The 25,524-nt window shown below is 37.7% G+C and overlaps 1 protein-coding gene across 1 annotated transcript in view; it reads right to left on the bottom strand.

Annotated features, from left to right (window-relative positions):
- Window positions 1–6,119: 6,119 nt before the first annotated feature.
- The window catches only part of LOC107756308 (SET-binding protein-like), a 70,016-nt gene continuing 50,611 nt past the window's right edge, over window positions 6,120–25,524 (bottom strand). The window contains exons 3-4 of the mRNA XM_016573352.1: window positions 13,402–16,750; window positions 6,120–9,767 (exon numbers count right to left, since the gene is read on the bottom strand). Of these exons, the coding sequence (XP_016428838.1) occupies window positions 9,259–9,767; window positions 13,402–16,750 (3,858 nt within the window). The 3' untranslated portion in view covers window positions 6,120–9,258. The remainder of the gene's footprint in view (window positions 9,768–13,401; window positions 16,751–25,524) is intronic.

The raw sequence follows: 25,524 nt of genomic DNA, 5'->3' as shown, positions 1-25,524 counted from the left end.
CTCTGAGATACATAACTGTGTAAATACATCTAAATGCTATTTCAGATACAGATTCCGAAATGTTTTCTTATGTTGGAATGAAAGACACTTAAGTACCGGATGAAGTGCTTCTTATTCTTACCCAAAAATACAAAATGGAAGAAAGAGTTAAAACTGAACACAATCTTGCTACTCAAGCTGTGTATGAACATTTTATATATATTTATTATATATCCGTTTTATATTTATTTGCTTCTTTTCCATTTTGCATTTACTTGTACTTTTACTTTCAATACTTAAGTACGTTTAAGATTAAAAAAAAAAAACTTTTCGTACTTAAGTACAATAAATATCACATACTTTAAGACTTTTACTCAAGTACTATTCTAAACGGTGACTTCAACTTCTACCAAAGTCATTTTCTGGTAAGATATCTGTACTTTTACTTGAGTATGGCTTTCAGGTACTTTATACACCACTGATTAATACATTGTAATAAAAACACATAAGAATTTATTACTATTATTATATTTTTTTAATTGTAAGCATCAAATTCTGTCAGTTGAGCTTTACTTGTTATTGAACCCAGGATGCTGGGCATGAAAGTGCATTATGAAAATAATAAGAAATAAAACAAACAAACAAATAAAAATGTAACCTGGAATGCTAATAATAATAATAATAAATGATTTAATATACACTAATGCTGTATTATTAAATACTAATATTTTAAATTATTAATAAATATATAAAATATACACATATAATAATAATATAAAGTAAAAAAAATAAATATAATATACATTATGTATAATTTATAATACAATTCATAATACACATTAAACCATTTAATCCCATCGGCCACAATAGTGACCGGTTACCGGTAACTGACTGGTGTTTTAGTGCATTTCCAGCAAATATGGAAAAAATAAAGAGTCTCAACTAGTGTCACATGGTTAGTGCAAATTGTCACATAAGCAGGGCAGTTTACTTCCTGTCCTGGCTGCATCAAAGCTCCAAAACAAAAGGTTAGTAAAGTATGTTAACAAAGATATGATTTGTTAGAAGATTTTTGGTACACATTATCTTTAAGGTGTCTAGTATTAATATATGCATTTACAATTATTCAGTTTTGTTGAGTGTGGTTATAGAATGAGTAAACATGTTGAAGGCAACAATAGTGACCGGTGGGATAATAACTTTTTTTTTGTCTTTTATCTCAGTATACCTATCAGTGTTGTCAAAGGGGTTTTATGTATAATAGTAACCCTAGTTTAAATTGGGTTAATAACTGGGCTGAGATATATAAGAACTTTGATGACTACAGAAATAATTGAATTTCAATATACACATTATCCCGCAGGTCACAACTGTGACCAACCATAAAACTCACGCGTTTCCATAAAAATTTCAAAAAAGAATTATTATTTCAAGGGGTTACTAATGACACATCCTTTGGATATTTTCATGTCTGTGAAAAATTTGGGAGACAATATTTGACCCTGGAGCACAAAACCAGTCTTAAGTCGCTGGGGTATATTTGTAGCAATAGCCAAAAAAAACATTTTATGGGTCAAAATTATAGATTTTTTTTTTATGCCAAAAATCATTAGGATATTAAGTAAAGATCATGTTCCATGAATAGATTTAGTAAATTTCCTACTGTAAATATATCAAAACTTAATTTTTGATTAGTAATATGCATTGCTAAGAACTTCATTTGGACAACTTTAAAGATGATTTTCTCAATATTTAGATTTTTTTGCACAGTCAGATTCCAGATGTTCAAATAGTTGTATCTCGGCCAAATATTGCCCTATCCTAACAAACCATACATCAATGGTTTATTCAGCTTTCAGATAATGTATACATCTCAATTTCGAAAAATTGACCCTTATGACTGGTTTTGTGCTCCAGGGTCACATATATATAAATAATCAAACTATAGGACTAACATTAAATTGCGTCGGTCAGTCAGTGTACCCAACCCTTTTTTTAATTATTATTATTTTTTATTAAATAATAATATTAAAATTTAATTCGATTTAAGGATAAAAAATTCATGGTTGATGGTAAGTCTTATGATACTGTTCATGACGGAATTATGACTATTTATGTTTTGGGTCTAATTTGGTAGTTTGAGACTCACTCCGATGATCAACAAGCTTTGCACTATCAAAGACACCCGGTTTTCATTTCTCTCATGAACTTACACCTTTCAATTTCATTCATTTTTCATACATTCTCTGTGGCATAAAACAGTCTTCGTGGGATTTTTAAGCGTTCATCCTTATACATCAAGATTTCCCAGGGGATAGAGAGATAGTATCATATTCTGACTCTGCTCTGACATGTAAATCACGAATCCTGAGTGAGGGGGCTGCTGATGGGCTCTGGAGCGAGTGTGTTTTAAAACCCTCATCACGTAGTCCTCAAAACACTAACAGCTTCATTCGCTATCCAAATTGCTGCAAGTCAGGCTGTCACCGTAGCAACCGCAGCTGCTACCCTGCCAGTTGCCAATCATAAAGAATAGCATCCTTTGCGTCCTGCGACATATATGCACATTGTGAAGCGTAACCCAAATAGTAAGTGGTGCTTTGAGGAATAATCATAGATGGGAGGGAGTCAAGTGGGAGAGGAGGCTATATTCAAGCTGAGGTAATTGCAGGCAGATGGAGAGGAAGTGATTTGCTATAGAATATTTCTGCTTTCTACAGGGTTTTTCAATCAGGTTGATGCAATGTGTGTATGCAGGAGGACTCACGTAGCCCTGTTTCTGTGCAGACCCTCAAATCTGAAGCATTTCAGTCTAGAAAAAAATACAGATAATGAGAGGCTATGGGTCAAATCCATTTTAACAGTAAACCAGTCGTCTTTGAACGTCATTTAGAAATACTTCCTGACACACTCTGTTTATTTCATACTGCAATAAATATATAAATAGAATTAATTGAATTAATTTATCAATTTAGAGATACTTCCTGACTCACTGACTTATTTCATACTAAAATATATATATAAAAAAATAAATAAAATAATTAAAATGTATTTATTATAATTTAGATATACTCCCTGACTCAGAATATTTCATACTGCAATAAATAAATAAATAAATTCCTGACTGTTTATTTGCAGTTTATTTCATACTGCAAAAACAAACAAATAAATAAATATTAAAAATAAATAATAAAATGATTATAATAAAACTAATAAATAAACATTTGAAAAAAATTAAACGTTAAATAAATGAATACATTTCAAACATATGCTATATATGTACAATTATATGTTGCAAACTGCACATCTTAAGGAAATATGTTTAAGCCTTGAATGCCAAAATAATATAATATGTACTTATATATTACAAAATGTAGTTCAAGGGGCATCTAAACATTTACAAACTTTAAATACATTTCAGGTAAATGTAAAATGGATTAAAATATAATAATAATAATATATTGTATATTTGGACATACAGTTAAATACATATTGATGAAAAAATTATTTGTTTATATTTGAAATAATATTCTGTCCAGTATGGAATTAAACATCAAATAAATTATTTTCATAATTACTTGCTATGTTTGTCTATGAAGATCAGTTGGAACATAATCTTAAGTTGTACCTAATAGCGTACATTTTACTTTAGCTGACATTTTACAGCATGTCAACGGTCGATGTCAAGACGTTGACTGCAAGCAGATCCAGTGAAGTACAGTTACGGAACAGCAAATTACTTTGGCTTGTTTATTTCTCTTTTTATGCATGTCAAGTCCTAACTCACATAATTAGGGGTAACATGGCTACGCTGTGAGCGACACATAGCAGTAGTGCCACAGATGAGTCACGCCAACATGATTCACACAAACAACCCTCGTTATCATCTGCACCCCATTACCTCTAATAGCAAGACCCCTCTCATCTGTTTTCTATTTCAAAGCACAATTATGACTTTTCAACAGAAATTACAGTCTCACGTAACAACACATAATATTGACGAGATTTTGCAGCGTTGCAGAAGCAGTAGCCTATGCATTCATCAACCTGGCATGAGACATTTTTTTCAAGCCAAGTGGAGCACTGGAATATTTGGGCAGTTCACCCAGCTGCCATGGCAACAGCAATTTTACAGAGGCACAGGCCTATGGTTAGATGCTTTTCACTTCGCCTTCACCAACCAACGGCTGGGATTCGGGCCAATCCGTTTATCTCTACTATGCAGTGTGGTAATAATGCAGTGAGAGGGAATGTATGAGGTGTAGAGCTTGATGAGTGGGGATTCCCTCTCCTAAACTGCACATTGACACCAATGCTTTATTAAAAAAAATTAATAAATAAAAATAAACTTACTGACCCCAAATTTCTTAATGACAGTGTACATGGCTTGGGGGATTCCCTCTCCTAAACTGCACATTGACACCAATGCTTTATTTAAAAAAATTAATAAATAAAAATAAACTTACTGACCCCAAATTTCTTAATGACAGTGTACATGGCTTGTAAAATATTTTAAAATAAAAATAGTTTTCTCAGTATGACTAACATGTCAACTAGGGCTGGGTTTTGACACAAATTTCACGATTCGATTAGATTCTCATTCACAAACTTGCGATTCGATTATTATTTTAAAAACCTCATTAAGTGTAATTTTAACAAATCAGTCAATTTTAACCTTCAATATTATAGTAATGTAGTACCAACTGACTCTCATGTATATTTTACAGCATTAGTTGAGAGATTTTTTTTCCTTGAGAAAACTGTACTGTACCTGATACATATCCAAAATAATCTATATTGAATCGAATCGGTAATCGAATCGAATCACAAGCTTGTGAATGAGAATTGAATCGAATCGTGAAATTTGTGTCAAAACCCAGCCCTAATAGTCTGCCTCAAGAGAGGGATTTAAAACAGGACTCCAAGCATCCTCCTTGAAACTTTGGGAGGGATTGTTTTGTCCCAGTCGATCATTCAGCAAATAAAACTAAAGGGTTTTCCACCTCGAGACAAAATAGCCTTCTATGCTTGAAGGAGCCACTGAAGCTTACATGCTTCTTTTTGGAGGGAGTTTTGTTCATTCGGAACCAGTGAAACTAAAAAAAACTCAAATATGAGTGTAATATAAAATTGAGCTGGACTTCTATTAGGGCTGGGTTTTGACAAATTTCACGATTCGATTCGATTCTCATTCACAAGCTTGCGTCGATTACCGATTCGATTCAATATCGATTATTTTGGATATATATCAGGTACAGTGCATGTCAAAAAAATCTCTCAACTAATGCTGCAAAATATACTTTAGAGTCAGTTTCTACATTACTATAATATTGAAGGTTCAAATTTACTGATTTGTTCAAATTACACTTAATGAAGTTTTTTTTTAAATAATAAAGTTACAATTACATAATATTTCTACTTCAATTAGTTTTTTTTAAATATAAACATAATGGTGGCTGTCATAAAATCTTAATGGATTTATTCAAACATAAATTAAACATTGAAGAACAGTAAAATGTATAATGAATATGTTATATGGTGCATATATTTTGCAAAATGCCCCTCTCTACAGTTTATTTTTCTAGCTGACTAATGAGTTTATGGTCACCGAATATGTTTTTCTGAGGTAAATGTGACGTTACGTGACATTGTTTACAAGCCATTATTGACGCCTTTGCACGGTTGAAACACTGATTGAGCGATTACATGAGACAAGATACGGCTTGTAAAGTTGTACTCTTTCAACTTACCTTCGGATGTTTAGTCATGTTTATTTTGTGCTGAAACTGTTGAATTAAGGCGCTACAGCGATCTGTCACTCCACATTAAACAGCGCCAAAATGGCATTTATTGTTTGAATACTGTAATACAACGGACAGAATTTGAAATCTCAGACTTTGTTTTATATTATAAGTACCAAAGCACAATGCTTATTGCGATATATTGGATGGGACGTTCCGTCCCCTTCAATGTTCCGTCCATTAACTGAAAACAGGCTAGAATAATCGATTCTTGTGATTTAAGAATCGATATCGTTCCGTAAAAATGAGAATCAATTAATATCGAGATATCGATATTTTTTACCCAGCCGTAATGTCAACAACTATGCAAAAAAGGCAAAGAAACTGAAGTGAGCTCTCGATAAATTCATTTATTTATTTATTTTTTTTTGCACAATGAATGACATGAACAAGATCAACTGTATTTTAAGTGCTCAATACTGCTCACCGGAGATGGCTGCACAAAATGAGCTTTACAGTAAGAAAAAGAAGAAATAAAAAAATAAAACTACAAGATCATGAACGGCAAACATGACCAAACACATGCAAGCTTATATGTATGTACATATGTACAGGCTAGTACTTGTATTTATAAACATGTCTGTATACACAGTTACACAAAACATGAATGTGTATACATACATTCTATGTACAATGCATATGTTTGTGTATATCCGTATTTATTCTTTTCTATATACGTCCATTATTTGCTATTTTTAATATCCATACAATGTACAAAATGCTTTATGAATTTAAAATCCATTACAAAAAAACATATCAAACAATGTATAAGATCTTATTCAAATCGAAATTCAATACTGCTTGACTTCTTCAAAATTTGTATGCATACAATCAAATAGAGCATGCAGATACAGAAATCAAAATGGTCATTACACCATATGTATGAATTTAGAGAGCGATAAGAGCTTCTGTTGTGTCCTCGTTAGGAATATTACTTTCGATTAACACTTCACTTGCATTATAACTTCATTAATAGCGATACAAACTAAAATACAACACTACATTTGAGTGGATGACATTCTCTCGGTGACCTCGGTAATATTTACTCGACACAAAGTCGCTATTGTCGTTTAGGAGCAGGAACATAAAAAAATACACTTAACTTCACAAGGCACCACTTATCAGCTGGTGGAGAAAATATATCTGGCATTTTAAAAAGCATAGAAGCAGAGCAAATTTGAGCTGCCAGGCCTCGTTACCAAAGCCATGTTTAACTAACCTATTATAATCATGTTTCAGAAAACTGCTACGGTGTACATTTTGTGTTAAAACATAGCTTTTCGGTGCTTAAAGCACTAATAAAAGGTCAACATTTTTGGCAAATGTTCGCAGGTGTTTAGCGGAACCAGCGCAAATGGACGCATCCAACAAAAGGTCCAGTACAACTGGCTGAGGCAAATAGCTGCCGGCATATATTATTTTTATTTAGCTTTAATGCACTGCAAATTATCACAAGGACAGAATGGTTCATGGCATGTTCAGCAACTATATGTGTCCTCTTTGGACAACTGTGGGTGCAACATATTGACATGACTCTTAGGCATGATTCACAGCAACCTACAGATGGTAGACTATTTACAGGGGACAACTTGTTGAATTGAAGATTTGATTAAGGCTGCACTGCTTAGAGGCTGATTTTCCTCCCCTACACAATGACTAGAATTGCAAAAGAAATGATAGTCAGATTTAGCACTATTCATTTGAACGGTTCAGACTTCAAATTTCAGTAAGACTACTTCATTTAACAGAAAGCTTACAAAAGAGTCGATGCTAAAGAGTTATGCGTCAGTGGATTCACAGCAATAACCTGATGCATAGTAAATAAGCATGTATTCATGTTAACAATCCTGCGTGGGTTTGGTTAGAGAGATATTTTGAGTGTCTTCAGGTGTACTAGATGTGCTGTCTGCTCACTGAACTGTATATTTATGCATATAAATATATGTATACAGTCAAAATGAAGCCTATATTATACTGTACCGAGACCTGTGAAGGTGTACCGAGATGATGAACACATTACAACCAGGGCAGCAAACTATTATGTACATTTTAGACTGATATCTTGCCATTATGTGTTCCAGTACCTGAACATGTTATGGATTTATAGACAAACATAAGGCACATATATGGATAAACCAAGAAATCATTAACAAATGGAAAGCTATTCAAATTAGGACCACATTCAAATCTATCCTGTTTCCAAATCGCTTGTATCAGTGTAACTCGAGTCTAAAACAGGACATGTATTTGATTAGTTTGTGATGTCCTATGTTCAGGACGATCACCTAAATAGTCTTCAGTGTACATTCTGGTTTATTTTTCCAAACGACTAATCGACAAATAAGCACACCACCACACCATTCATAGTAATATACACAAGCGGCTAAACTGAAACCGATCTATCCTATGATACACGACTACACTGAAACTTTGGTCATGTGGATATGTAATACTGACAGGTATATAGACATACTATTATTGTTTAGTTAACAAGAGCAGGCACATTCTCAAAGAGACTCTGGAGAAGGCGACTCGAATAATGAAAATATAATCCAGATGCTGATTATTTAAAGCGAAAAACCAACTGTGACACTGTGTACAACTTCAGCCCACTCAAACGTGTTCTACAAAAAAGAAAGAAAATAATTAAGTGCTTTGTTGGTTTTAAATGCAACCGTAGCATTTTTCATTGAGCCTGTTGTGAACTACTGGCATGTGTTTTGATGTCCTGTGTCATCAACAAGCCTTCGATCTGCAGTGATTCCACTTCGTTAAGATTACACGACTAAATATGTTTCGTTTTTCCATTTGAACAAGCTTTCTACTTCTATTTGGTTAAAAACAGAACAAAAAAAACAATTTCAAACTTTATATGGTTTTTGATTTGAAATGCTGACAGTATAGGTAGATCTAAAATACTTTGAATTTGAAATGTTAGTAGAATATGTTGCTATGTACAGTGAAATGATAGCCATCAAAACATCACTGAAAAGGGTTTCATCCAAAAGTATTGCCATTAGTTCATGCCTGAAACACACCTGAGCGCAGGCAAACCTATGTAAGCATCTGTTAGCAGTGAGTTACCGGTGACCTGTTGTTCGAAATCAACCTTTGCCAGAAGATCTGTGCTTTGTGCTTGAGTGAAACGAAAAACGAGAAAGAAAAAAAGTGCACAGTACTGTCATTGAAGTCCATTTACATGTGCTGGTAGATTATGGCTACAGCCATAGTTTCAACATCCTCATGGTTATGGGCTTTGGGAGAGTAAAAGTTTAGTTTGTCTCCTTGAGACCAATAAAAAAGTATGCGACAGAATCGTACAAACCGAAAGCGGAGCTTTTTAGACCACAACCATGATCCAAATTCTCAGCGAATGCCCATCAAAATGTGTCAGTAGAATTCAGATCAAAACAAACTGAAAAAAACGATACAAAGACCCAAGCACAAGGCTAACTCACAGTGCACTGTCATGACTTCTCTAATGTGAGGTGAGAGTAGCTTCTTTTCTCTTGTTCCCTCTTCCTTTGCGGTTTGGGCGCTCGATTTGGAGCTCCGGCTGAACTTTGTACCAGTGCTTGCATCCTTGCGTGGACAGCGTGTTGGTTTGGGATCTGGCCATGTGTACCACTGACTCAATGGCATCTGTGATGGAGTCGTGATTGGAGAACTCAAGCTGAGCAGGAACCAGACCAGTGTGAAGGTTCTTCTTCCCAGGAAGATCCACACACTTCTCTAGAACTGGCATCTGACCCAGCAATCCCTCCTCGAGAGAAAGCGGCTGCTTCCTCGGCCTCCCTCTGCGTCTCTTCACCATGTTATTCCCTGTCTTGGCTTGCCTCTGAAGCCTCTTGACTTTCAGAATCTTGTTGACGTGATCCAGGTTCTTCTTGGTGGTGAGGATCTTGGAGAAGGCACACATTTTTTGCACGTCACACTGGATCTCCTCCACTTCTTTGCGCTTGTGCCTCCTCTTGTAGGAACTGGGGTCTGGTGAGGAATGGACAAAAGAAATCAATGAGAAAGACAAGCTAACGCTTATTCAGAACCAGTTCTGTTTTGAAAAACGATATTAGAGCTGAATGACTGAAAGTTTGGTTTCCTTAACGGTTTTTGCTTCTGGAACAACAAAATAAAATACTCAAGTTTCCTGCATTTCTTATTCAATGACACAGCAACATTGCTAATACCGCACAAAATATACAGCACAGTTGTGACTCCCAAATAAATGGCTCTAATGAATGACTATTTAAAGAATCAAACACATACAGCTTTTACAACTACCTGTTAGATTTTAATCTGTAATTGGTTGTTCATTTGACAGTGTGTCGTTATAGATACATCATTTTGTATGTTTTTGTCAGTATGTGTGTAGTATTCTTCAATATGTAGTTAAGGACAGTTATTGGACTTCATTAATACCGCCTGTCTTTTAAAAAGATATTTAAAAAGCCATTAAAAGTCCTTTTGCAAGAACCTTTTTTAAAAATAATTTATTATTACAATTATCTCATTATTTGGCAACAGAATTGCATTTCTTGTTCCAAATATTTAGTCCCTAAAAGTACTAAAAGAATCATTAATGGAACTATTAAGGAACTGGAATCATTAAAGAGGAATCGGAACTGAAATAATGAAATTCTTTATGGTTCCCATCTCTAGCTAAAATGAGACACTGATTGTGAAAAATGTGCTAAGCCAGCCTGGTAAACATTTGGCAAGTCGTTTGTTATAATATAATTGATTCGCACATCATCTCGCTAGCTGAAGCAGTGATATTTCTAAAGTAAACTCAAGACCCGAGAGTGAGTCATGACGTATGCAGCCAGACCGAGAGAGACAAACTTTCTTCTGTGCTTAATGATGTGACAATCCAATGTGTCAACACTCTAATTTGTATTAGCTGGTGTATAAATATTCTTGTATATACAGATCTGATAGCAATTGATACAGCCAAGCTTGTTGAGTCATGCAGTTTATCATTATCGGCTGTCAGTCTAACAGAGCGAAGCGTTAATAAGCGAACATGTGAAAAATGCCCCACAAGGGGAGAAGATTGTGAAGCAACAGCTCACTTAACACTTGACATGTGGATAACTGCATCCATGCACATAATCAGGAACCTCCCACTTATCAGTCTATCAGTAAATATAGTCAGCGTTCACATTCACAATGAATAGATGCATCTGTAAATGTGAGTAATACACCATGAGGCCTCAGATACATTTGTGATTAATTTACTGCCTCTACACTTCACGTTGGAGCTTTGGAAGGAAGCCCAGACCAAAGGAAATGCTGGGTTTCTGGCAGCCTTGTTTGAAATGAGTTCAGACAGCCTAAAAGTGCCTAAAATGTGTGTTCCACATCTAAGATCTCTCCTGCACGTCTTTCATATCTCTGGAGAGGTCTCTTTTTCTCTTTTCTTGTTGATTGCCACTCCATCTGGTAGGTTTCCATGAAAACAAACAAGAGCTGTAATTGTGGAAGATGTTTGAGATCAGTGGCGTTCTATGCATTTCCAGGTTTCTCTTAAGACTGTCTTAAGAGTGCACCTGTGCAAACCCCAAAACAGGATATGCTCCATAATAATTCAAAATCCATCCTCAAATATCTAATTTAGCATTTAAGTGCATTGTTAAATAAAATAGCAACCACACTTCCTAAACGATGCATTTCTATATTGATCAATTTTAATAATATAATTCAATTGAAGCTCGCCAGGGCTATTTTGAATGCAAGCTAAAAAAAATTTTTTTAAAAAGTGCATGGGTCACTATAACCAGCTGTGCATGGGCTCCTTCAGCCCATTTGGTTTCAATAAAGTAAAATGTGTGCCTGACTAAACATGAGCCCTTCCCTCTCTGGCCTCAGTTTATCACTGGGAAACTTGCAGAGTCTTCCCAAGTGCCAACAAATCATTGGACAGAGACATTCATTTTCAAAGGGAGTGTGACAACTCATTTATTCCCTGAAACCTCTACCTGCATCCTGTGCACAATGTTTTCATTAGAGGCAGCAATTTATGGACTTGCCTTGCCACGGTCCCCACAGCTCCGCTCTACACAGTAGTGGAGGCCTACTTCCTGTTGCCATGGCAACCGAATTCCACAGTTCAAAGGTAAGCGATTTACAAAAAAAATACAGTGGTGTAAGATCACATTTTTTTGTTCCTGCAAATTCTCTAGTCGACTGTCAAGGCAAGCTACTCATTTAATACACAAAATCCTTAAGCAAATGTGGGTGCAGACCTGATTGAAAACTCGTCATTAGTAATGGTTTTAATAGGGGTTTTCTTGCTTGCTGGAGTCTTAAGTGCAGTGTAAAGAAAGATGAAACGCTATACCAGTACGATCAAAGGCAAATCCTTTGTGTAATTCCTGTGCTAGCAAATGAGTGGCATTAAGTTTTACATTAAAGCCTGCCTTACATAAAGAGGGTTTAGAGAGTTGATCTGTACATTGAGAGCCCCGTCAGAATTTCAATCCATACCATATGTGCTCACTGATGTATGATGAATTACTTTCAAGAGCCTGTCAAAGGGTGATATTTCTAATGAAGACATTTATTTAGCATTTTACATCACCTTATTCTTTGTGGAATGTACCTATGAGAACCCACACAATTAATTGTTAAAATATCATGTAATATATTACTATCTATCTATCTATCTATCTATCTTTAATTGGGACATAGTTAAGTTAGGCAACAAAATATAATGTTTTTATGGAAAAACATCTGCTCCAAACTAGACACTCCCATCACAATGATTAATAGCCTAATTATAAAAAAAGGTGCTGTCATCATGCCATGAATCCGTAGCAAATAGAACTAATTAATTGTAAATTAGATGTGACCTTAAATGCAAATTTGAGCATATAAAAACCCCATTTTGCTGCAATTTATTGCAGGCTAGCTATAATGCCACTGGCAAAAAATGTGACTGCCATAAAAAAACAGTTCTGTCAAAACATGCTTATCTAAATCTGTTCTTTGAAATCAACACAGATGTACACTTAGGTGGGATGTCATATTTCTCTGTTTAAGTACAACAAACTAGTTCTTTGAAGCATTGAGTTAATTCATGGAGGTGGGTGGTAGCAGGCAGAATTGTGAGTCATCCTCATAGTTCCCCTAGAGGAGTGAAAATGTAATCTAACTGTGCCTAGGGCTTGCAATTCCCCTTCAGTGGAGTAGACTGGATTCATTAAACCTCTGGCTTCTCTCCAGCTCTTTTAACAAGAGGCAAGGTTTTTTTATTGCATGTCTGTAGAATATAAATCAAAACGTGTGAATAATATATCTCTAAGAAAAAAACACTGGCAGGCAGGGGCGAAAAGGGAGGAAAGAGAAATTTGTGAATTATAGTTGTCTCCATCCATGCATTACACTTTGCTTGCCAGATGTACTGAAAACAGAATACGAAGTGTTCAGAAAGCACATTTGTTTCTCTACATTTTGTATTTAATAGCCGAACATAATTTCACTTGCATCCAACTAATCACAGCTTGGTAAACCAAATGTTCATGTTCATAATGTTCATTTATAACAAAAAATAAGCGAATCAATATCTTGTATGGATCTTGCATTGTCTGTATGCATTTCATGGAGACATATATATTTTTACCTGCTACAGCCGTGTTGGAGCACTGGTACATCTGCTCGGCCCTCTCTTCTCTGCCTCCTTGGAAAGACACCATGCTTCCTTCTCTGTATGCTGCAAAGTCCTCCAAGCAATGCCTCCTGATGTGAACACTAGAATCATCATCCCCTAAGTGCTGCCCCTTGAATGAGTCCAGCGAATGGTCCTGGCTTGCTCGCAGGCGCTCGTGTGGTTGTCTGGTGCAGATGTTCAGGAAGTTGTTCAGTGTCTCTCCTCGAGTGCGTTTGCAATGCTGAGAGTCAGATAAGGACAATGATGAGAGTGTGTCTACTTCAAAGTAGTTCCTGGAAGTTTCTGGCGAAGCATCTGTGCCTTGCTTGCCTCTTTGCTTGTCCTTCAGTTTGGACAGAGAGTTCTTCTCAAGTCTCTCATTCAAGAGGTTGAGGAAGGCAGGACTCTGGGTTCCACTGAAGAGCCCACAGAGGTTCTCCCTCTGTGGGATGTACTGATCCTCTTTATGTTTGTACTTATGTTTGTGCTTGCGTTTGTGGAGACAGACGCTTCCCAAACAGCTGCTTGAAGGGTGATGGGAGTCACTCATTCTAGATGAAGGCATCTCATGTGGCATATTCTTCGCTCGATGTCTGCTAGGAGCAGCGAGACTAGAGGACGCACCAGGGTGGAACTTTGGTGGAGGGACTGGTGGCCTCATGAATGGAGAGGCTGAAGGTCCAAGAGCATGAGATAAGTACAAGGGTGAAGGGTACTGACTGTAATAGCCCATGTTTACCATACTTGTGGCAAGAGGCATGGATGTGTAAGGCATCGCGTAGGGTGCATAGTAATTGCCACCGGGCACTGTGCAGCCAAACCCTTGAATGAAAGGCATCTTTGATATTGGCTCGTTTGACTTGGCTGGCCGACCACGCCTCCTCTTTGACTTATCAGAGCTCCTGCGAAGATAGTGCACAGGGTCGTAGGGATAGTATGGCATAGGATAGTATTGGTCAAAGTTGAGCCGGAAGATGCTGGGATAGGAATTCTCATGGTAGAACTTGTAGCTGCGGTGGGAGATTCGGAATAACTGGAATTTGCTAACCAGCTCCTCGAGGTCAGCCATAAACTGCAGGTCGTCCCGGTTCTGGAGGGCCTTGCGTTTCCTCCGATGTTTTTGCTTCTTCAGGCTCTCCTGAGCAAAGAAATTTTCCACAGCGACTCCAGTCACACACTTCTGGAAGTGCCCCCTCGCTGCTTTGCTTTTTGCCTCTAAAACAGCGGTCTCAGTGGCATCAAAACTGCAAAGATCAAATGAGTATCTCCGGCGGGATGCCGGGCCTTTCTCGGTCTGGTCTGATGTGCTGTTGTTGTCGGTGCCTATTCCACTATCGCTAGGGATTGTCTCTTCACTGTGGGACTCACTAACTGGAGATAGGGTGACTTCTTTAATGGAAGCCACTTCGGACAGGTGGGATGGTGAGTTGGCCATTAGTCTTGGGGGAGACAGCTTCCAGTTACTACTAAGCAAGCCCTTGTACATTTTCGTGGGCAATGCACTGATAGGTTGTAGATTTGGCATTGTCTTCAGGTCATGCTGGCTGGTATCCGTGGTGGCAGGGTGAGCCGTCCCACCTGCTGCAGAGGGAGAAGAAAGGGAATGCATGACCCTGGGAGAAGGCATTCCGGTAGTGGATGATATGTTAGAAGGCACTAGTGGGTTCTCAAATGGACTAGAAATAGGCAACGGGTGCTTATCACTGGCTTTGTGCTCATTTTGCTGGGTATGAAGATTAATTCTGGGCTTCCTTCCCCGCTTTTTGCCTATGTAAATAGTCCCACGCTTGCTGACATTGATTTGCTTGCCAAAACGGGCCTCGATTGTCGATGCCACAGTCGACATGGCATTTGAAACCGGAACACTGGACTTCAAGGCAAGATTGCCAGGACTAGAAGTGGTCAAAAGTTCATTCAAAATGCTTTGCATCTTGACCAGTTTCATTTTCTTAGGTGCCCTCTTTTTAAGGACACCTTCTTGACCTGATTTCTTGAGTTTTAACTGCTGTGCCGGAGGGGATTTGTTGAAGGCCAACTGCACCAATTTCGACATGTTATGCTTCTTTCTCCTTTTTGAAGTGCTGGATGAATTTTGGGCAATAGGGCTAATAGGGCTTGTTGCAGTTCCTTCGTGAATTGTCTCCACAGTAAGTAACGGCTGTTTTTTGGGCCGGCCACGTTTCTTCTTCACTGGGGTAATGACTGTCAAACTGTTTGTGTTTGTGTAGAGTGGGCTGGATGGGGTAATAGGGAAGGCAGAGGGTGGCTCTTCGATGGACAGAGATTGATTAAAGTCTTTATGAGGAGAGGAGTTCTGGGACTTTAAATAAGACCACCTGTCCTTGAACTTTGATTGCCTACCCTCTGTTTGCTTGTCGGCATCAATCACTGATCTTTGTCTCCCAGCTGGTGTTTTCCTCGGTCTATTCTGAAACATCTCAACATCATCAGTCACTGTCTCAGCACTGTCTTCCTCAATCTCCTGTAACTTTACACCAAATTGTTTTGGTGCACTGAATTCTATTTTCTTTGTAATTTTAGGTTTTGTGCTCCCTTGGTCAGTTTTATCAGTCTTCTCAGCTTGCTGTGTGGTTTGTGCATCAGATAACAAGTTGTTATCGTCACCTACTTTTCTGTTTCTTCGCTTTTTACTCCTAGATTCATCTGCATGATGAGTGCCACAGCTTGATGTTGTCTTATTCTCATCATCCTGCCTACTGCTCGACTTCTCAGGCTCCTCTGTCTCAAATTCACTTTTATCAGTGTTGTATGGTTGTTTCACCTTAGCATTATCTTGGTTTTCAGTATCTCTGTCCATCTTTTTGGCCCACTGAAGGCCTAAATTATGCGTGGTCGAGGCCTTCATTGGGTCTTTCCTTCCATATTTACGTTTGATGTTCCCAAAAACTTGCTCAGTGACTTCCAGCAAACCTCTGTCTTTACTAAAAGAGAACAGACTTGAGTCAGCTGGGGGACTCATTACTGTATCAACTGGAGATGATGCTAGTGAGTCAGTGCTTGGGGAAGACATGGCAGAAGCAAAGAGACTTCCAGATGAACTGTCTGTGACCTTTTTAACTTGCGATTTTGAGAATGGGGTGTTGGGCTCTGACAAAGGGCTCTTGTTGGTGCACGCTGATTCTCTTTTTAATTCTGGTTCTGTCCCATGCTGTTCTCGGGACACTGCTTTTTTAACAGTATCCAACGGCTTTGTCCAGTCAAGGTGGTGAATGTCACTGCTTTTAGACTCATGCTTTGGTTTTGCGTTATCCATCATCACATTGTCAGTTTTATCCATAAGTTTATAAGGCCTCTTGTAGGTCTGAAAATGAAAGACAAAATAAATAATTTAGAAAACGAACCAACATTATGTCCAGCTCATACTAAGAAACATTTGAAGAGTAAACCTACACATGCTCATCATATTCTTACACTAGGTAACTTGACAGAGAAACAATCACACCCCATATAAAAAACTATAACTAGGAACCTACATGTTGTTACTGATAACAAACTACTGTTTAGCTGCCAAGTTCTCAGCTTGTGGGCCACACCTACTGAAAGCTTATAATACTGTGCATCATTGTGCAAGCCTTTGAGACTTGTGGTTTGGTCTGTTAGAAATAACGTATTGCAAGATCAGCACTTGATACTAGGATATGTTCTGTAAAGCCATCCTGTTTTCAAAGCCAACAGCTACAGGCGGTAATGAAGTTTAACCACAGTTTTGTTTTTCAGCAGGTCAACTTCCATTTCAGAGCCCTGCAGCTGAGGCTAAGACAGTCTATGCTGCGGTTTCAGATTAGTTTACATCTGGGGTCCCAGTGTTTTCAACAGGCTCACAACAGGAAAGAGACCAAATTCAAAATGTACCTTTAGAAAATACTACATGTACCTATTTATGTTACTGCATAAAAATAGAAGAGGAAAAATCTGCTGAGAACCACTGTAAAAAGAGTATTTAAATGTTTAAAGAGCTTTAAAGAAAGTTGTAGGAATAAGTTGTTACTTTGGCACTCACACATTTGATTACATCAGTAGAAGACAATTTAGTCTCTTGGAGTTTGGTTTGTTTGGGTCAGAGCATAGCGAATGAAAGGATTTCTTACATAAACCAAAGAAATGCATGGAAAGACAAATGTGGGAAAATAGTTTAGAAGAGTTTATGTAAGTGCCCTTGAAAGATGACATCCTGGAGTGATGAAAGATCTGTCTCCAAACAACAGTGAAAGTGAGATGAATTGAGCTGAACTATATACCACAGAGAGAAAGCACATTAGACTTAAAAATTATTACAAAAAATTTTAGTCACTTTAGGTACGATTAAACTAATGACTTAACTAATTTTTAAAAATCTTGTAATCAAAGCCAAATACATTTTTTACATTTTGACGAAAATGTGAGGTACTTCTCATTGTGTTAACTTGCCACCATGGTGCATGGGTGTTGTGGGTCGTTTTCAGGACAGCGGTAAGCGGTTTCTAAGGTGTTCTGATGTGTCAATGCATGTTACCTAGTGCATAAGCTCTGACCTACTGGGCCTGGCAATGGGAGCTCAGAACTGGCTTGTAACATTTCCAAATCCTGTTTCTCTCTCATCACCCCCTAATTTCACTGTTCTCCACTGTTTTATGAATAATAGTGCCAAAAATGCAACAAAAAACACACACACACACAACAAAGATGTATCTGGCAGAAGGAGAACTTTAGTTTTGTCTTTTTAATGTATTGCTCTTAAAACTAATTCGAGAACCACAGGAGCTATCTTAAATGACCACAGACAATTATGCAGTCCATTGGCAAACCTTATAATGGTGACCTGCCAACCTCTCACACTATTTGGAAGCACTTTTTTGTTCCTCCTCTAATCAGCCAAGAGGAATGCATCACTTAACTTCTCACCAGCTCTTGAAAGAGCCAGGCAGGCAAGACTTTTATCTGCCATGCACAGCCCTCACCTAAGACATCCCAGCATGCTTTGGGAAGACTTGCATGTGTGCGTGTTTCAGGAGTCACCCCTCAGCCTAATCCTCTCCGATATCATTCAATCAGTAGTTTTTAATTAACGGGAAGCAGACATTAATGAGGGATCGCTCCTCTGCCAGCCTTGTCCTTTTTATTTCCCCCATCTGTGAGAAACTGCATCACCTTTCAGATTCCTAATCCTGTAATCCTATGAGGAATTTGCGGTCTCCCCCGGCCCACAGGATACAGTCTCCGCTGTTGAATGCCAAGTCTCCTGGCCGCCCTTTAATTTGCCTAAATGGCATTATATCTCTCCCCCCCCCATCTCCAAAACAATATCTGGGGGATATGGTGTAACCTCGGCATTGAGGATGTCAAAGCTTTTCTACAAACTCTCTGAGAAACTCAATATCCGTCTAAGACAGCGACAGGAAAGAGCTTTCTTAAAACCAGGAACTGTCATCTTTATCATTTGCCTGTCATATTCCATTCCTTTCACCTGGATAACTTCTAATTTGTAATCTGACATGAATGAGACATGTAAATAGAGTTCCTTTTTAAATAACAAGTGTCAAACATACAATTCAAATGAATTACAATCAGAAGAAGAGAAGAATGAAGCTGGAGACAGTGCGCAGCAGTTTTACGTTACAAATATGCCATTGCTTGGTGTAAATACACCACAGCATATTGTGTCAATGTGTTGATGGTGAGTCCCTCACCAAATAATAAAAATCTCTGCAGTCATAAATGACTTATGAGCCCTCTAATGAGCACTTCCTATCTGTTTTAAACAGAGCAGCAGTTCTGGCAGGGCCACTGAGCAGTCTGGCGCAGTAGGCATCAAATCCTGGCGGACACCATTGCACTCAAAGCCCAGAACTGCAGGAGACGAGTCGGTCTCAGACCAGATAAACAGACAGGGAGAAGGCAGCCGAGATTACAGAGTCCCTTGCATGATAATAAGCTAGGTTTGGCATCCTCACAGTGCCCTTGATACCCCCGTTTTCCCCTTCCATGTTTTTGCTAGCTCTTGTTGTTCTCTTCATTTTTTCCCCCTCCATCACCGCCATGGTAATTGGCCAGCCAAAACCTCATTGGCCTCTTGTGTGTTTGGTAACCATGGGATACTGGGAGTCAGAGCCACCGAAAATAGACAGAAACGCAGCAGGCCAAACATGCAACTTTGCCCGACTGATACCCGGCCAAACTCGTTCTACCCTCCACTAAATCCTGCCTGTCCTGGTGCAAGAGCTCACTGTATGCCTTTCAGACTGACAGATGAGCAGTCCATGAGTCTGATGCTGGATCAACACAGCTTGGCGTGACTCTGGAAGTTCAGACACTTCCAAACGTTGACAAACGATGCAATAACACTCAAAACAGCTTGTAGAAGCAGAGCTGCTACACAAATCGCAACCAGCACAGCACAAATGCAATACTGTGAGGGGTCATTTCTTTCGTTCATGTCATCCCTGCAATCCCACAAGCTTTTATAGTTTGATTAACATGACAGCAGGTCAGCTTTGATTTCTGACCAAATGGCAGTGTGCTAGCCACAGGGCTAATTGGTCAAATTACAGTCTTTGTAACAGGTCTCAGTAACACTTTCTGAATTGGTTAGTGAAAGCCAGCTCTGACTTGGTAGAAGGCCCTCATGCCGCGGTGGCCTTGGGTAATGTGACACCCGGTTGAGGACAGCACACACCTGGATAGAGTGTCAATCACCTGATCTGGAAAATCTAGCTCTAGTTACAGGACTTGAGGCAACTTTAAATCCATCCTAGGACAGGCAAAATGTCCACTAGTTTGACAGTTCAATCAAGTAGGAAAGTCAATATAGTGGAACTGTCTGATAATCCTAGATTCTGAAACCATGTATTTAACTGCTTGTCACAAATCTAAAAGATTTAATAATGTTATCAAGAGTGTTTTAAGTGCTTCATAAAAGATTCATAATTGTAATAGAAATTTTAATTAAGTCTCATGATATATCAACAGATCAAATATCTTTATGACATGACATACACTTTATACAAGCAGCCTGTATAAAGTTACAGTGGCTTTTCCCTCACTGTCTCCATATGGGCACATATTGCTTCCACTTGAAGTATAATTTGCTGAGGCTTGAATTTGTTAAAGATATATAATAACATGCAAATTACTGGTGCTTAGGCTAAGTGTACCATGAACATTAATGTCAAATAAATGTTAGTAACATGCAATTCATTCTACTTCCATAATGATATATATGTGACCCTGGACCACAAAACCAGTCATAAGGGTAAATTTTTCAAAATTGAGATTTATACATCATATGAAAGCTGAATAAATACGCTTTCCATTGATGTATGGTTTGTTAGGATAGGGCAATATTTGGCAGAGATACAACTATTTGAAAATCTGGAATCTGAGGGTGCAAAAAAAATCTAAATATTGAGAAAATCGCCTTTAAAGTTGTCCAAATGAAGTTCTTAGCAAATGCATATTACTAATCAAAAATTAAGTTTTAATATATTCACAGTAGGAAATTTACAAAATATCTTCATGGAACATGATCTTTACTTAATATCCTAATGATTTTTGGCATAAAAGAAAAATCAATAATTTTGACCCATACAATGTATTTTTGGCTATTGCTACAAATATACCCCAGCGACTTAAGACTGGTTTTGTTGTCCAGGGTCACATATATTTCTGAATTAACCCTTGTGCGTCAACTTACAAAAGTTACTCTGAGGTCCTTAGAGGACACAAATGTCGATTGTCAAATAATTGTCATAAACATTTGAAGCTTGGAAGTACAGACTTACGTTTCATTAAGGTCTCATTTTAAATAAGACCCTTGTCAGATTATTGTTGAAGTAACAAAGTTTTAAAAAAGTGAAAAAAAAAGTTATATTTAATTTATGAAAACGATTTATGAGCACATTTTTTACATAAGATTTATATTTTATAAAACATGCTTGTGACGAGAGGGGCGGGGTCGAGACCGGTGAGTGGCGCAGGTGTCGTGCATTAGCATTTACTCCACCGGCCTCGCTCCGTTCCCACGGCTCTCAGCCCACGCCCCACTCGTCACAATGCTGAACTCATAAATTGCTAGAAAATCAAAGCACTAAATCTAAATAAGTTGTGTTCCAAATTTGATGTTGATATCTCAAAAAATAATCTTTTAATAAGATTTTGTTTTTAGTTATATTTTGTTGGTGTACTCGGCAGTGGGATTTGTGATTCGCAGTACAGTGTAATTTCTCTCTCTCAAACATTACAGGTGCACAGACACATACACAATTTTTTAGTACAGACATACAGTACAAACCACACTCTGACATCCATACCAACACAAGCACACAATTATAGCTGCATAATTTATCCAATTGGACCTATAATACAGCAAAAGCAGAAAACAGGAAAAAGTGAGTATTTGCTTTATAGGCCAAACCTGAGAAAATGCCACCATCTGGTAAAAAAATAGTAAAAATTTAAATTCTGAAGCCTTGCCAACAGAATGAAAGCAAGAATTCAATGAGAAAAAAAAGTGCTTTTATCCAACGTTATATACTAGAGTCTGCTAAAACAATGCCTAAACAGCCATTTGGTTATTGGCTAAAGTTTATCCATTAGCCCACAATGCCTGTGATGTCAACAGAAAAGTAGTTTGAAAGGAAGTTATTTGACTTTGAATAAAGACAATGAAGAAATTTTTTCATGAATCATTCACATACAGCACAGGAACATGCATTCAAAAATAAATAGGCCACATGTGACTTTAAGGTCACATGGTATAGTTAAGATACAGTCAGGGCTATAATACATTAATTTCACTGTACATAATATTTGAAAACAAGCATACATTAGGTTCAACTGCCGATCTACTGCTTTCTGAAAAAAAATAAACTGCAGCAACTGCACCATTTAACTCAACTTTCGACACTTCTCATTAGCAGGTGAGGAATGGTTTACGTTTAACTTTTGGTTTACGCCACCATCACTCTTTGCTAATATATCAGAATTAGCATGACAATGAGCTATTTGACAAATGAAACAATTAGCAGCCATTTCAATTTCGCACTCTCTCAGTCTAATGCTTTCAGTGATGAATTAGATTGATTGGAGGAGAGGGTCAAACACAAACGAGCCCTTCTTTCTCATTGGCTACACTGCAGTACTCTCTCATCTCTTAATTTGGCTTTTAATACTATTAGCCTCCGTAATCACCGCAACTGGCTTTAAAGTTCCAGTCACACTGTGTGTTTGTTGGTGTGGGGAATAATTAATTATGAGCAGTCCCACCAGGCCCTCTGAACTCATTCGCCCTGCTTGAACTGACTGATTAACAGACCGTAGGCAGCAACGGCAGAGCGCTCAATCTGCCACTAACGTATAAGAGATAAAACTGCCAGCGTCGCTGGAGAGATAATAAAAGTAAGTATCCCGACCACCCTCCTCCCCGAGCGTGTCTATCGGTTGCCACCATAGCAACGATCGGTATTTTTCACTCGTCACAATATGTGCAAGTTCCTCCATCTTCAAAGAAGACCCACCTGGATGATGGCTGTTAACGGGCAAAGAACGAGAGGAAAAAATGGGCTCATTCTGAGGCCCATTATGAAACGTCAACGGATACGTTAAGCTCCTTAACAATGCATCTGGCACAAACTAAACAGAGCGCCCAGTTTGTAGCTGAGATGCCGCATGAATTCGTGAATGGATAATGAAACGTTTGTGGTGGTTCAGAGGCTGAATAGAGGATAATAGGATGTAGCGGCATTCTGATGCCATCCTGCCATGTGTCAGATGCCAACAACTGAAGACGCTCCGATTCTAGAAACATCTGTGTCGTTTAATGGTTGCTTTCGAAGCCAATCCACTCTTAACAGCAGCTCAAGTGATAATAAGAAATCCACTGAGTGCTGCCTTACTGGTTTATGGCCAAGGTGCGGAGAAGGGCAGAGTCACAATGACAAATAGACTCACAATACACAGACGTTTACCAATGGATTTATTAAGTAGCAGAGTGTGCTGGCTCGAAAGTCCTAACTGCTCTATTGCACAACGTCTTCCATCGCCTGCAAAAAATGTGCAGATTCACTGGTCCTACAGAAACTGTTAATTGAAATCAAAATATTTACAGACAGAAAGGGGTTTTTAGTCCCTTCTTTAAAAAAATGAGGCAACACGGTGAGCAGGGTGTCAGTAAAATGAAGTATCCTCCACCTGCACTAATGAGAGCAGTCAGCAGGGGTCATTAGCAGGAATCATACAGCTCCGTGACTAATGTCTTTCCACAGCTGCGTTTAGTCTGAAACTCTCCTCTTCAGGGTTTATGACTAGCCTCCATATGTGGCATAAACGATGTTTGTTTACTGCTAAAGTTAAAGAATTGAGCTTCACAATAACAAGGCAAATTAATTACACCTAAGCTTTAATGCTCAATGGTTTATACATATGAAGTTTTTTTTACATTTTTAGACCTGCTTTAGTGTGATGCATTTAATGCAAATCTGCAAAAATTTGTATATTTTTTCGTAGAAATGTGAGTGGAGCCTGTCTGTACAAAACACTGCCATGATGCTAGATGGTACAGCGTGGTTGTTAGTGTTATGCTCTTACAAAAGTAGTGTTCAAAAATCATTTTGGGGTTGATAAGATTTTATTTATTTTTATGAAAGAAGTCTCATGTTCACCAAGCCTGCATTTATTTGATCAAGTACAGTAAAAATATTAATATTGCGGAATATTATTACAATTTCAAATAACGGTTTTATATTTTAATATACTGTATAAGATGCAATTTATTCCTATGAGATGAAGCTGCATTTTCATCAGTCATTACTCAAGTCTTCAGTGCACATGATCTTTCAGAAATCATTCTAATATGCTGATTTGATGCTCAAGAAACATTTCTTATTATCAATGTTAAAAACAGTTGTGCTGCTTATAACTGTGATACTTTTATTTTTAGTTTTTTTGAAGAATCCTAAGTTCAAAAGAACAGCACCTATTTGGAACTGAAATCTTTTGTAAAATTATTAATGTCTGTATTTAATGCATCCTTGTTGAATAAAAGTATTAACTTCCTTCAAAAATAAAAATAATCTTATTGACCCCAAATTTATGAAATAACACATCTCCTCAACAAACCACGATTCATGACAGCTTATGAAGTTTAAAACTCCGGATGAGGGGTTTTAAAAACCTCCTAAACCAAAGTATGAGCTGCAGTAAGTGCACTGCAACCTTACATTTTGATGTATTTCAATATCATGTAGTTGACGCACTTTGTCGCATATAGCCAGAGGTCATTATGTCATCACCCCAGTGCTTTCAGAAAATCAATCAGTCTCACGACTGTTTACAATAGATCACTTCACTAAATCCCCTTATCCAGATGAAGAATTCCTCCATTTGGCATTTCTAGTGTTTGTGGAATGCACCGCAGGAATGAGAGAGTGGTGCGGCGGTACAAGTATGGGGGGAGAGTGAGGAGCAAAGGCCTGATGAAAACCATACCTCGCTCACTTCCATTATCTACAACTCAAAACCTGGACTTTCACTGTAAGTGGACATTTATGCAAATTTGAACTGGATGTTTTCTGCTGACGGGAGTAAGCATTTAATCTGGGTATGTGAAAGGTTCTTGATCAGTATGGATGGCCACCGCTCACCTGCCTGATCAGATACAACCAGACTACACACCATTAGCAAGACAGATAGTAAATCACCAGCTCTAGCCATGCAGAAAGACAGATTAAAATGCTTAGTTTTGATGATCAGCATGTGCTAATGAAAATATACATATGACAAACAGGAACCTCCTTAAACAAAGCAAGATCATTGCTCATTCATTTTTAATTGACTCTTGCAAATACGATTCTTTATCTTTTTCTCACAATATTGCATTAATACTTTAGATTCTTATTATATGTGTGCATATTATTTATGATATACACTGAATTGTGCTGAATGTATTACAATCTGTATTGTATCAGGAAGCATCTACTAATACTAGGGATGCAATGATATTCTGGCCAATACGGATAAGTCAAGTTTTATGTTATTCTAAGATAATTTATCTAAATAAATAAGAATAAAGCACTACAAACTAAAACTCAATCCTTTTAAATG

Source organism: Sinocyclocheilus rhinocerous, unplaced genomic scaffold (genome assembly GCF_001515625.1).
Source record: "Sinocyclocheilus rhinocerous isolate Xijiao unplaced genomic scaffold, SAMN03320098_v1.1 scaffold1043, whole genome shotgun sequence".
In the NCBI taxonomy this organism is placed as follows: domain Eukaryota; kingdom Metazoa; phylum Chordata; class Actinopteri; order Cypriniformes; family Cyprinidae; genus Sinocyclocheilus; species Sinocyclocheilus rhinocerous.
The sequence above is the reverse complement of the archived record's forward strand: the minus strand, read 5'-3'. Positions and strand labels throughout refer to the sequence as shown.